Below are 13704 nucleotides of genomic sequence, written 5' to 3'. Positions count from 1 at the left end.
TTCTCCACTAATTCACAGTTTTTCATTATAGTTCTTCTCTCTTTGATCACTTTTGAGCTTTTCAGGTCAAAATCTATGGTTTAGATTCCAAGAAACCCAATTCAGACTGATGTGGCTGGTGTGCGTTATGCCACCAGCACAAGCGTAAAACCAGCACATCTAATCCTAGGAAGATCAGCTCAGTGCAAGGGAGATTCTCTGTTTGAATTGTCAAGGTAGCTCTTACACGACTCCACATCCCGGTATTTGGTGTAGCAAAGAAAAAACTAGAGGAAATATGCATGGCTAGGAGTCCTCAACACCATGATAATCTCCAGCTGCAGTGTCAGCTTCTTGGAGCCATTAGCAGCCAACGTAGATCAGAATAGTCCTTAGGCTGCTCTATCTGTGCACAGGACTTAGGAGAATTTAGGAGAAGAGACAAAGGGAACTATGTTTATATAGTTTTTAAAAGAATACACTCAGCAGACTTGATCACAGTTGATAAATACTTTCAAGGAGATAGTGTAAATGAAGGAAGAGAATTATTGTATTTATAATATCAGGCAATGGTAGGACAAGGAGATATAACCTGTAACTAGGCTAGGAAGGAAAAGTTTAGGTTAGATACTAGGGAAGAGTTCTTAACAGAGCAGTTGGGCAGTTGGATGGATTAGCAACACAGGCAACTGAAATACCATCTCTGCAGATAGTCAAGATCAAATAAAATAAAATATTAGTGAGAATTATTTAGTGAGCATCCATACAAAATATTGGAGGGAGGAGGGTCAGATTAAATGACCTAAGTGATCTTTTTCTTGTCCAACTGTCTACTTCTGTATATACACAGGCACCTCCATCCCTACTCAGTACTCTGAACTAGTCAGATTAGCCATGTAGAGATGAATGCTCTGTAGCCTAACAAACCTTTGAGTAATCAGTCCTGTAACCATTTCAATTTTTGTGTGAATTCTTTTGCTGCTATATTTTTTCTTTCTGCATTTTAATGCAGTGGTGTTCCTTGAAGTGCTGATCTTCTATTTGAATGTTAGTGCTTCACAAAAATGTCCCTAGTACATCAGGGGAGGGATAGCTCAGTGGTTTGAGCATTAGACTGCTAAACTCAGGGTTGTGAGCTCAGTCATTGAAGGGTCCGCTTAGGGATCTGGGGCAAAATCAGTACTTGGTCCTGTGAAGGCAGGGGGCTGGACTCAATGATCTTTCAGGGTCCCTTCCAGTTCTATGAGATAGGTATATCTCTATATATAAATGCATTTTTTTTGCCACATATCTGGCATGTTATTCCACATAAAATGGTTGACTGGGTAAAAAGAAGTAATAACATTCACTTTTTAAAATGTGGTTTTAAAAGTTAAATATAAATTAATTTTTTTTCAGAGATAAAGAAGTGCTTCGGGAATGGAGACAGCGTGCCAAGATGATGAAGGAGAAGAAAGAAGCATTGTTCAGGTATTCACCTACAAGAGCAGACATGGTATGTAATAGAGAATAGCAAGGCAGTGTTGGATCAGGTAAATAATCCATTGGCAAGACGCTTTGACCCTTTTTCCTCTGTGAACTCTATATTTAGGTTAAAGGGTTCTAGTCATAGTACAGTTAAATAGAAAAATTAATACTTAAAATACTATCACTTTGAGAAGCTATGTGGACATACAGCCTCCACATGAAGTATCTATATTGAGCATGGATCCTGTGCGAATTGATGTGAACCGATGTGCAATGTAGGAGTTGCAAGACCCTGCAAACAGTTATTCAGTATCTGTAGTAGTTCCAATATCAGGCTATTGGAGATGTTAAAACAGAAGTACTTATATTTAAATATGTGTTTTTTTAATTATTGAACGCCTTCAATTTGTGATATTGCCTCTGCCAAACTGAAATTGATGTGGGCTGGATCTTATAGTTGCTACAGGAGTGTGTAAACTCTGGCACTCTAAAAGGAGGCATCTTTTTAAAAAAAGACTCTCATGTATAAGAAAAATTGGAGTTTTGCCCGTATTGCTTTTTCTGAATTATAAAGAAGGCCTGAAAAGTGTTTCCCAATGACACAAATAAAAAAACCAAAATTCTTGTTTCTTTGTAATAGAAATTCTGACCTTGTTTAAATATGACATTGCAAGGAAGTGGATATTGAAAGCTGGATATTGAAAGCTGAACAATCATACCTCTCAAATGCTCCAGTGTGGAACTCATTGTGACTATGACACAAAATAAGGAACATAAAAAAAGTATCCATTCAGAAAACTTCAAATGCTGTGGGATTCATTCTGTTAGTGTAAATAACTCTTTCTTTAATCTCAGTTTCCTGATTTTTTATTTTTGATGTAAAAAAATGGTCAACATCAAAAATCAGGGGAAAACAAACTTGTGTGGAACATAGGTAGGCTTTGAATTAAAACAAATGACAACTCTCAGAATGAGGTACAATTAAAAGGGAAGGAATTTAGTCTGTATGTTTAATAAGTTTTTGCTTTATTGACACCTGTCTAGCAATGTCTAATAAACATCTGGTAAAAAGGACATCTTCATTAAAGAATAAACACCCTCACTCCTTCCGATAACACATGAGAGCTCACAGTACACATCTTTGACACACCCCTGAAAGAGCAGGCTTTGCTTTGCTGGTATTTCTAAAATAATGTGAAGGTTTAAAAAAACCCAAACAATATCTATTTAGGCCTTCATTGTAAGTCATACAGAAGCAAATAAGGGCACAACCTACTTTTAAAAACAGTACTTTGTAAGTCAGTTAGTTACTAAAATGATGATACCACAGGATGGGAGTCAGGACCCGTGGAGCAAAATCCACTATTTTTCAGTGGTGCTAAGATTTCACGCAAGGGTTCAATTCTCAGTTCTGCCAATAACCTGCTTTGTAATCATGAGCAAGTCACTTCATTTCTCTGTGCCTCTGTTTCACCTTACATCCTTGATCATATCTATTTAGATTGTAAGCTCTTGGGGGCTAAGACTGTCCTTTGCTATGTCTTTGTACAGTGCTTAACACAATAAGGCCCCAACCTCAAGGCACTAAAATAATAAATAAATAATAAAATAACAACAATTAATAATTGTTAAATTTATAGTGTATATGTTGGTGGGGATGGGGGTTATTCAAAACATCCCCTATTCTGTATGTCTTTAAATTATTCACTTGTGCAAACTGATACTTCTGAAAAAAAGCCAAGTTATGATGCCAAATGTGTCAGTGATTCCAGCAATGTCTGCTATCATTAAACATAACGTGATGTTCTTCATTAAATAAAATAATACAAGGACAACATTGGAATTGGGCAATATCCCCTGCCTCTACGCTCTGCTGATTGCAATTTAACTTGTGAGGAAGAGTATTACCAGCTCCGAGAGGCTGAACAGATCTCAGACTCTTATTAATAGCTTTTGGTTTTGGAAATGGAAAGTAAAAGTAACACTTGAAATGTATAAAGGAACTTTAAGCAATTTTACAAATAAGTGAAAATCCTGGCTCTGTGACTGGTTGAAAACAATTATGTGACAAATCTGATACTTGTGAAAGTAGGTAAGGCCAAATTCTTTTGCCAATTTAAAAAAACAACAACTCCAGCACCAAAACTGTTCACATTGCAGCAGCAGATTTACGGTATGACTCCCATTCCATAGAGGAAGTTGAAAAGCACAGCAAACACAACTGCTTGCCACAGGAGACTTATTTGCAGGCTGGACAATCAAGACCAAGGATCAAATCCTGGCTCCACTGAAGTCTATGGACAGGGCCAGTGCAAGGATGTTTCGCATCCTAGGCGAAACTTCCACCTTGCACCCTCCTCCGGCCCCGAGCCCCTGCCCTGAGGCGCCCCCTCCCCCACGGTAGTATGCCCCCGTCCTCCCTGAGGCACCCCCCCTGCAGCAGCTCCCCACCCTCCGTCCTGAGGCACCCTTCCCGTTCCAGCTCACCCCTGCTCCGCCTCCACCCCGAGCATGCCATTACTGCTTCACTTCTCCCGCCTCCCGGGCTTGCGGCACCTAAGCTGATTGGTGCTGCAAGTCTGGGAGGCGGGAGAAGTGAAACAGCTCACTCCTGCCCCGCCTCCTCCCCAAGCACACCGTTGCTGCTTCACTTCTCCCGCCTCCCAGGCTTGCGGTGCCAATTAACTTAGGCTCTGCAAGCCTGGGAGGCGGGAGAAATGAAGCAGCCATGGCATGCTCGGGAAGGAGGCGGGGCAGGGGTGAGCTGGTGCGGGGAGTTCCCCTGCATGCCGCCCCCCCCCCCTTACTTGCTGCAGGTGGCTCTCCCTGCGTTCCCCTGCCCCAGCTCCCTCTGGCTAAATGCCGGCGGCGACCAGGGTGGCTGAAAATTCAGCCACCGCGCTTGCTGCCGAAGAAAATGCCGCCCCCCAAATCCTAGCGCCCTAGGCGACCACCGAGGTCGCCTAAATGGTTGCACCGGCCCTGTCTATGGATAAACTTCCCCTGACTTCAGCGGGGCCAGGATTTCACGCCCAGGCTCTAGGGTTTTCAACAGCAAGAGTAATTCCAAAGTAGCAGCATCGGCATGAGAAGAGCGAGTCAGAAGTAATTTTTCTTGCTGCTGTGAAGTAATAGGGGAAGTAATTTAGCTGCTCTAAACTGGTGGGAGAAAGCTTATGTCCCTGGGGGGTAGTGGGAGTTAATTCACACACTGAGTGACCTAAATTATGCCAAAATAAGCTGTAGTGTAGACATAGCCTACATTTTTGCAGCTTTCTGATTGTTGTAAATTCTACTAGTACAGTCATAGGTGCTTGTAACTCTTATGAGCTCTCTCTCTCGAATGCACGTATGGCATTCTTATGAGCACCACCAACTAAATACAAGTTGTACTGAAGTCACAAGCAAAAATTTATTTCACTCTTCTGGACTAATATGAGTGTAAGCAAAAGTAGCAGCATTGGCATGAGAAGAATGAGTCAGAAGTAATTTTTCTTGCTGCTGTGAAGTAATAGGGATTCAAATTGTAAAGTGCATACATACTTGTTATTTAGCAATATGTTTTATCCTATCTAAAAAATGATAAGGAATATCTAGATTTCACCCATGTTGTTTATATTATCCCTCTGAGAGTAGATGCAGCATGCTTTCTCTGTGTAGGAATGTTTTTGTTTTAGTTAGTTGAGGTATTTTTTAGAATGTGTAGCTTTGATTAAAATAGTTGAGAATTAGGCGGATCATGTGTGATTCGAGTAAATCTGACAATGTGATAATAGTACAGTATCTTTACTTGCTAAGGACGGCCCCTGTTTTTCTTGCCCATGTTCCCAAGTTTTATGAATACAAAAAAGAGAATGTGTTCAGTCTGAAAGCACAGTTCTTGAATTCCACATTTTTCTGTGTCATTTGTAAGTAAATACTGTACTTAATACTGTATATTTTAAATCCTCTGTTTAGGCATTGTTGAATGTATATATGAAGCACAAGAGGGCACTGTAGTACCATATATGTATTCCATAGTGGTGAGGTTGCTATTAGCAATATCTAGCAAAATTCAAAGCATATAAAAGGTTGGGTGGAGAGCCCTTTCATACTCATTTTTAGATTGTTTGTCTTTTACTTTGTCACACATGAAGTGTATGTGCTTATTCTATCCTATCCTGGTTTTGCAGGTAGGGTGGAAAGAGGTTTCACCTTTCTTGCATATTGCAGAGATTATTACTTGCTAAGTAATGAACAAAAAAAGGTTTAATAATTGCGGTCTGCCCACAGTAAAGTGAAGTCCTCAAATAATCACATAGTCATTTCTTGCTACGTTGACCAGTTTTTAAGATTATTTCATGTGTTTATTTATCAGCCTGTGTATTTACATATTTGTTTGTGGAAGTCTGTGAAATACATTTCCACTATACCTTAATGATCTGTTCAACAGACAGTTGACCATTGTGTAGAAACTGATTTTTACCGAACATACTAAGGCCTTTTGGGGAGAACCACAAGAGAGTGTAGACTTTCTAATGAAACTTTTTGTCTCCCCTTATGAACCAGTGAATGCTGTTATACATGGCATGAGGACCAATTTAAGTGACCATGGGCATTTATTTACTTTCAAATCATTCTAGCTAAAGACTAATTTAGTTGATGGTTCATCCCTCTTCCCATAAGAAAACGCTTGGATTGACCAAAAAATGAAGACTTTGTAAAATTTAACAATAAGAAAAAGCATACAATGTTGTTAATGTAAAGTATTTGCCCTACATCCTAAATATATAGCGTAAGTGATGTTTGCTTGCTAAAGAAGTTTATAGGATCTGCAAGTATGAGCTTTTGAAGGACCACAGGCCAAGTCTTGTAAGAATCGTAAGGGGGTCAGTCACGAATAGCAAAAAATTGATAAATTGTCAGATGATTAGTAAATGCATAATCATCTGTTAACAGAGAATTGCTGATCAGAAAGTAAGCCGAAATCACCAAATAAACTGATCAGAACAAATAACTTGACCATCTCTAGTTCTCAACATGTGAAATATGTTTGTGGGTTTTTTTAAAAAGCTAAATTTTGCTGGAAAGTCATAAGCTTCATGAGCATAATGCCAGCAAAGCATAGAAGTATGGCTGGCTGGAAAACAAATTGCATTTCACAAAAGATTTAAGATTTCAAAATTTGTTGTAATTGTGTTATGAAATAAAAATGAGATTTTAATATTTTTTTTTCCAGAGCGAGAGAGACAGACACCAATCCCTACTCTTTATGATTTGGAGTAGGGACTTGAACCTGGGCCTTTCATATCCTAGTTGAGTGCCATGACTGCCAAGCTATTGGCTATCCTGCAGTGGGTCAAGGCTCTGTGTATATGTGTCTGTCTCACCCTTATCAGACATTCCATCCTGAAACTGAGAAATCTTCATAAAAACTGATTCATTTCCACAAAACATTTTCATTTTGATGAAATGTCATTTGTCAATTACACTTTTTTCAATGAAAAATGACAACTTTTTGACCAGCTCCACTTGTAATTTCCATGAGTCCCCTGGATTGAGTTTATGCAGCTTTTTACGTTTAGTGAATCTGAAAATTGGACCATGGCAATAACAAGTTCTACTGGTTATGCTGGTGAAATTTATAACTTCTTTGAGGTCTCAGATACAATTCTGCTGCTGAGAACTATGGGCATGGCTATGCTAAAGAGTTTACAGCGGTGCAACTGCATCAGTGCAACTGTAAACTCTTTAATGTAGCTGCTCTAAACTGGTGGGAGAAAGCTTATGTCCCTGGGGGTAGGGGGAGTTAATTCACACCACTGAGTGACCTAAATTATGCCAAAATAAGCTGTAGTGTAGACATAGCCTACATTTTTGCAGCTTTCTGATAGTTGTAAATTGTACTAGTAGAGTCATAGGTACTTGTAACTCTTATGAGCTTTCTCTCTCGAATGCATGTATGGCATTTTTATGAGCACCACTAACTAAATACAAGTTGTACTGAAGTCACAAGCAAAAAATTATTTCACTCTTCTGGACTGATATGAGTGTAAGCAAATACTTTTCCAACTTTAATAAAAATTAAAAGAATACTCAAATAGAAAACTTGAAGCTAGCATTAAAGTTGAAAATATACAAAATATTCAGCCCTTTAAAATAATATTAATGAAATGTAATAGATTTTTAAAACATCAGTAACAAATACTAAAAACTTAAGAACTATACACCATTCTCTAGGCATTCTGAACTGTTTTTTACTAAGCTGGTTTCAAAACGTGCTGGACTGCGCTATGGCTCTAAATGGTTTTAATTATGGTTTTAATGTTTTAAGAAATTTCCCCATAATAAAACAGTCCATATAGTCCAGAATTGCATCACCCATACCACTAGGGGCTAGGAAGTCCAAAAAAAATCATTTCAATATATTGAAAATGCACTACGTATGTGATTCACAGTCTTTCCAAGAGTTTAAAAAATCCAGCTTTAGTGTGTTGGCTCTAAGGCTCAGCGAAATTTTTTGTCTGATTCTTTTTCAGCAAAAAAATGCAAATTCAGCAACATTTCCCCAATTCAAGTTGGTTTCACCAAATTGTTTCAGTCAGGGAAAAAACAAAACAGAAAAAATCAAAACATTTTGACAAATTTGAAATGAACCATTTTGATTTTTCATTTTGAAGTGACTTGGTTTTGAAATTTCCTGTAATTTTACTTAAATGATCCAAAGTTTAGAAGTGGTAAAATTCAGATGTTTTGATTTTGTTTAAACATTTTGTTTGATCCAAACCAAAAACAAATTTGAATTTTTGATTTGCTGAAAATTTTGAAAAATGTTGGTTGCAACTTTTTTTTTCAGAATTGCCAGCAAACCAAGAAATCAGTTATTCATACAGCTCTAGTCCACTGTACATCTAATAACTGGAGGACTAATATATATGTAGGTTTATTTCTACCTTGGAAAGGGGAGGGGAGCGGGAGTCAGCAAGCACAGAGACCTTGCTTGGCAGCATCTTTGCACCACTAGCAATGCAACCACCAGATTCCTTCTGCCTCTCTCATCCTTCAGGTCAGTTACCATTTCATGTGAAAAAAGCATAAGGCGGTTGAGATGCATCACATGCACCTCCTGCTCATCTGCATAGTTAGGCTGGGTTCTGTATCTTGCCTTAGCATCAGGTATTTGGCCATCAGCATTCAACTGTATACTGTCTCCTCACAGATTTGGGTGCTCTTTTCATTACAAGGGTTGATTCCCAGACATACAGGATATATAGCAGAGACCTTCCTTTCATCAATATAGACTGAAAGAGTGTGGGGGAGAGGAATGAGCTATATCATCAGACACTAGGTAGCCTGCTGTTGGACAGACTTAACTTTCTTCTGCCCATTGGCAAAGGTCTCCTGGCCCAGGTTATAGTGTGGGTGGGGTTACAGTGGCAGAGTTAAAGTTGGTACTTCCAGTTTTTAAAGTTTGGACTTTCTAATGGTTTTTATCTGTAAATGCTATGGCTTAACTAAATGCTACAAAAATGTAAAAGTGCAAGATGCAGAACCCAACTCTTAATTTTAGAAAAAGAAAAATCTATGCGTAAGCTATATTAAATTTCAAGTACGGTGCCATGATTTTAGCCACAGTAAGCTTTGCGAAATGGATGAGCAGAGTCATTATGTAGCTGCAGTGGACTTTTTCTGGAAATACAGTATTAAAGGATGGCTTACTAGTTTTCTAAATTTATGTTTGTAATCTAGCCAGGTCAAAACCTACATGTATAATACAAAAACAGATGTGTTTATACTATATGTATAAAATGTTTATCAGCCTTTCAGTTTTACAACAAAAAGATTGTTTAACATTTCCCACTTTGTTTTTCTGTTATTAAAGCACTTAGTCCTTGTCAGAATGCCTATTATTAAAATAGCGAAACTGTTTTCTTTGGAAAATGCAAAAGAACCTTATAAAATTGGAGCCACTTTCTATTCCTGTGTTGCTCAGACCAAGTTTATTGCACAACACTTTTTTATGAAAATAAAGAAACAACCTGGATGATCTGAGAGGCCTTCATCAGCAGATATGTTTGCAATAAATCTGGCTTTATCTCAGACCTTCACTCTGAATGTCACTGATTTTGTTCTTTAAGGCAATTACTCACAAGCTGAGGGAGATTTATTTTATATTATCTGTTTGCTTTATAAGGGGCAAGGACTTTTTTAAAAGTGCAAGCTAATGTCATATTTGACGGTTATTCTCTAAGTCATTGTGTCATATAGATATTCATAGATATGAATAAAGGCTCTCTAGCTAGTCCAAAATAGCTTCTAGATGCTGACCCATGACCTTTCTGTGTGCCTCTGAAGCTGTACTCTCTCTAGTGGTTACTTCTCCCTTGGAAGATTTTGTAATGCCAGTTTTTACATTATGCAACCACCCAAACCAGTCATTTCTTATATGCCAGTCAGGATAATGCAAATAACTTTGGAGGACTCACTGACCATGCTCAGTGCATTCTCTGGTAGCCAACTGCAGGGGCAAATTCTTTCCTAGCTCAATGAGTAATACAGTCAGTTGAGGCAGGGAGAGTGGAGGCTGGCGTGCTCCCATAGACATCAGGAGGGAAGTCAATGCTCAGAGGCATATCCAGCTCCAGTGGGAGGGACATCATTTCCCATGCAACTCTCCCCATTTCCACATAACAGTAACCAAGTACTCTCCCTGTCACCTCCCATGTCATTTGGTGGCAGAAGGTCCCACAAGCTGTGTGGCCCCAGCAGACAGAAGGCTGAACCAAAGACAAAGAGCTGCAGCGCAAGGGAGGCTGGAAGCTCATTTATATGAGCTCTGCTCTCTACAACACCTTGGGACAATTTTTTTTCTTACTTTTTTTTGAGTGGGCAGAACTTTTGCCTTCTATGCTTTTCTACGCAGCCAACAAACACTCTCTTTGGGCAACTTGCATATTCCAGAAGTAATGTGTATTTTTCTCTGGAGAGAATTTTACATGAGGAACATGTACTAACATTACTATCTATCTGGGATTAAATGTTATAAGAAATGTAAGTTCTTAACAGTTTCTTGGCATTGGTACCATATTTTTTCCTCTTTTTTTTTTTTTAAACAGACTTGCTCTCTCTAACATTATATACAAAAAATAATTAGGATCAGTGTACTAGTTACAAGCAGTTAGGGGTAGATTTACACTCAATGTTGCAACACATAACTTTTGGGTGCCCTGCCATCTAGAGAAATTCACAGCTCTTGAGTTAGGTGTCAGTTAGGTCTCTAAAAAGGGGAATCACAGAAGCCAGCATGCTGACTTAGGGGCCACCTACAATACACAGTAGGAAATACCAAGGAGGAGGGTGTGGCCTAAACCCTACCCCTCAAAATGGAGCTGGGCCCCCAATTTCAGGCTAGAGGGAGGCACCTATCTCTGTTTGGGATTCACAGATGCAAACCATGTTCTAGCATTAAGGCTGATCTGACTTGGGTGCCTTTCTCAAAAAAAAAAAAGAAAATCTAACCACAGGGCTATGAAGTCATTTGTACTTTCTCTCTCTGCCCCAATGACTATTTTAAGTATTTTATAGAAAGTAGAAGAGCTTCAACAGGAGAGATTGAGAAAGACTCACCCTACAATATGCCCCTATCGACCTGTGGTTAGGGGACTTCTGTGGAAGTGGGAGACTCAAGTCCCTGCTCTTAATCAGGAAAATGGGGATATGAACTTGGGTCTCCCACATCCTGGGGAGAGATGCTCTGACTAGTGGATTGGAAGGAGCAGGACCACCACCTTGCTGTCTTTTGTGTGGGTAGGTATGCTAATGGATGAGGGCTATAGGTGAGGTGGGTGGGGGAAGCACCTACTTTGTGAATCCCACTGGGACTTAGACACTGAGCATCTTCGCAAAATCAGGATTTAAGCAGCTATACGCATGCCACCGGCAGCTATATAGGTATCATGGGGACTTTACTGGTAGAAACTTATGTGCCTAGAAATTTAGGCACCTATATGGTTAAGAGGCAGCTGAGTAGTGGTTTTGTGAATGCTAGTGGTGCCTAAATGTTGGATTTAGGCACCTAAAGTGGCAGATAAGTGTGTAAATCCCCCTTGTGAATCTAGCCCTTGGGGTGAAATCTGGGTCCCGCTGAAGTCAAGAGGAATTTGGCCCCATTTAAGTTAATAGCAAAAGTTCCTATTGACTTCAGTGGGACTAGAATTTCACCCTGAACCTCTAAAACAGTGATACTCAGACCTCAGTGGTTCAGGAGCCCAATTAGCAATCAACATTATCCAAAAGAGCCACCGTAGTGTGAATTCATAGTTTTATTTGCTATTTTTATATACATATATCTCCTTATATCCATATATATTATTCTCACAGCAAAATGACTGACCAGGTATTATTATTTTATCAACTACAATTGATTAATAACATAGCAAAAGTATCCTGATTGGTTAATAACTAGTTCACAGTGTTTTGATATCGTGTACTGCAAAGAACTGCAGGAGACACATTAAAGAGCCACTTGTAGCTCTTGAGCCTCTGTCTGAGTATCATTTGTCTAAAATAGGGGAGAAGGGGTGCTTCCTTAGTAAAATATCAACACTCCAAATCATGATTTGAGGAACATGACTGTTGTGAGAGACAGCTTGTACTACAACCAGGGCCAGCTCCAGGCCCCAGCGCGCCAAGCACGTGCTTGGGGCGGCATGCCACGGGGGGCGCTCTGCCGGTTGCCGGGAGGGCGGCAGGCGGTGCTGGTGGACCTCCCACAGGCGTCCCTGCAGAGGGTCTGCTGGTCCCGCGGCTCCGGTGGACCTCCTGCAGGCGTGCCTGCGGATGCTCCACCTGAGCCGCGGGATCAGCGGACCCTCCACAGGGACACCTGCAGGAGGTTCACTGGAGCCGCGGGACCGGCGAGTGGCAGAGTGCCCCCTGAGGCGTGCCGCCGTGCTTGGGGCAGCGAAATGGCTAGAGCCGACCTTGACTACAACTGTTTGTTTTGTACCTGTTATGAATCCAAAGAGTACATTAGTCTCCAATTTAGGCAAGATACCACCTTCATAAATCTTAAATTCACACAGATTTTCAAAAAGAAGCAATATTTGAAAAATGTTTGTATATTGTCAGTGATGTTAAGAGAATAAGGGGTGAAATCCTGGCCTGACTGAAGTCAGTGGGGGTTTTGTTCTTGACTTAAATGGAGCCAGGATTTCACCCTAAAAGTTTGCTTCTCTCTTTATGAACAGATCGAGATTAAAAAAATATTGTGTTCATGATTTGCTTTACGAGGTTTATCTATAGCCTGGATTAACTTTAAGTGGAAAATTAATATTTATATTTAATACAGGTCAAATCTAAGGAAGAAATCATCTTACTTTCTCCCTTGAGTAATTGTCCAGATGCACATTTCACTGATGGTGCACAGTCACCTTGTACATTAGCGGTAAGATGACTAGATGTCCCGATTTTATAGAGACAGTCTCGATTTTTGAGTCTTTTTCTTATATAGGGTCCTATTCCCTCCACCTCTGTCCTGATTTTTCACACTTGCTGTCTGGTCACCCTAATTAGCGGTAGGAGTCTTTTTGACCAGCAGCACCCTTAGTGTGTGCATGTGCTCTTCAGTCTTCATGCTCCTCTGCCAGGGCATATAAGGACAAGGCATGCCAACTAACATTCAGTTCTTCTTCCTGTCTCATGGGTTAGATATGGAGACTATCCCTTCCTTATAGCTTTAGCTAATAGTTTTACAGTATAGTTAGTCTTTTTAGTAGTTTGTAGTAGTTTGGTTGTCTGTTGAAACCTTTAGTTGTGAGAACTTACTCATTCAGTATAGCATCATCTGGTTTGTATGGGTTTAAACATTGCCTCTCATGTAAGGGAGCATCCCAGATGCAGACAGAAACTCAAAGTGCCTCTATTGTCTGGGAAAATCGCACATTCCCAGTAAATGTGTGATTTGCAAGTCCTTCAACTACTGAGCTAGAAAGGACAGAGCAGCCCACCTTCAGGTCTTCCTGATGACGAAGTCAATGAGACCTGCTTCTGAACTGGGCTCACTAGACTCCCATGTACAGGGACCTCTTGAGTCAGAGTGTGGGCTCTTTGCCTTCAAGAGGTCTGACTCAAATTGTGACTACAATGATGGCATCATCCCCAGATAGACCACAGGGAGCTAGAAGTCCGAGGGGCAGGTCACCTACCAAGGTGTCCTCTAATAGGAAAACCTCCCTATAGCACTGAACATTGAGATTTCACTGTTCAGAATGGTTCCCA

General features: G+C 40.1%; 1 protein-coding gene across 2 annotated transcripts in view; it reads left to right on the top strand.

Moving 5' to 3' along the window:
* The window catches only part of LRRC27 (leucine rich repeat containing 27), a 55962-nt gene that overhangs the window by 33750 nt on the left and 8508 nt on the right, over nt 1-13704 (top strand). For both annotated transcript variants that reach the window (XM_032799737.2, XM_032799735.2), the window contains one exon: nt 1378-1474. In XM_032799737.2, the coding sequence (XP_032655628.1) occupies nt 1378-1474 (97 nt within the window). The remainder of the gene's footprint in view (nt 1-1377; nt 1475-13704) is intronic.

The sequence above is a fragment of the Chelonoidis abingdonii genome, chromosome 15 (genome assembly GCF_003597395.2).
Source record: "Chelonoidis abingdonii isolate Lonesome George chromosome 15, CheloAbing_2.0, whole genome shotgun sequence".
Taxonomy (NCBI): Eukaryota; Metazoa; Chordata; order Testudines; family Testudinidae; genus Chelonoidis; species Chelonoidis abingdonii.
The sequence above is the reverse complement of the archived record's forward strand: the minus strand, read 5'-3'. Positions and strand labels throughout refer to the sequence as shown.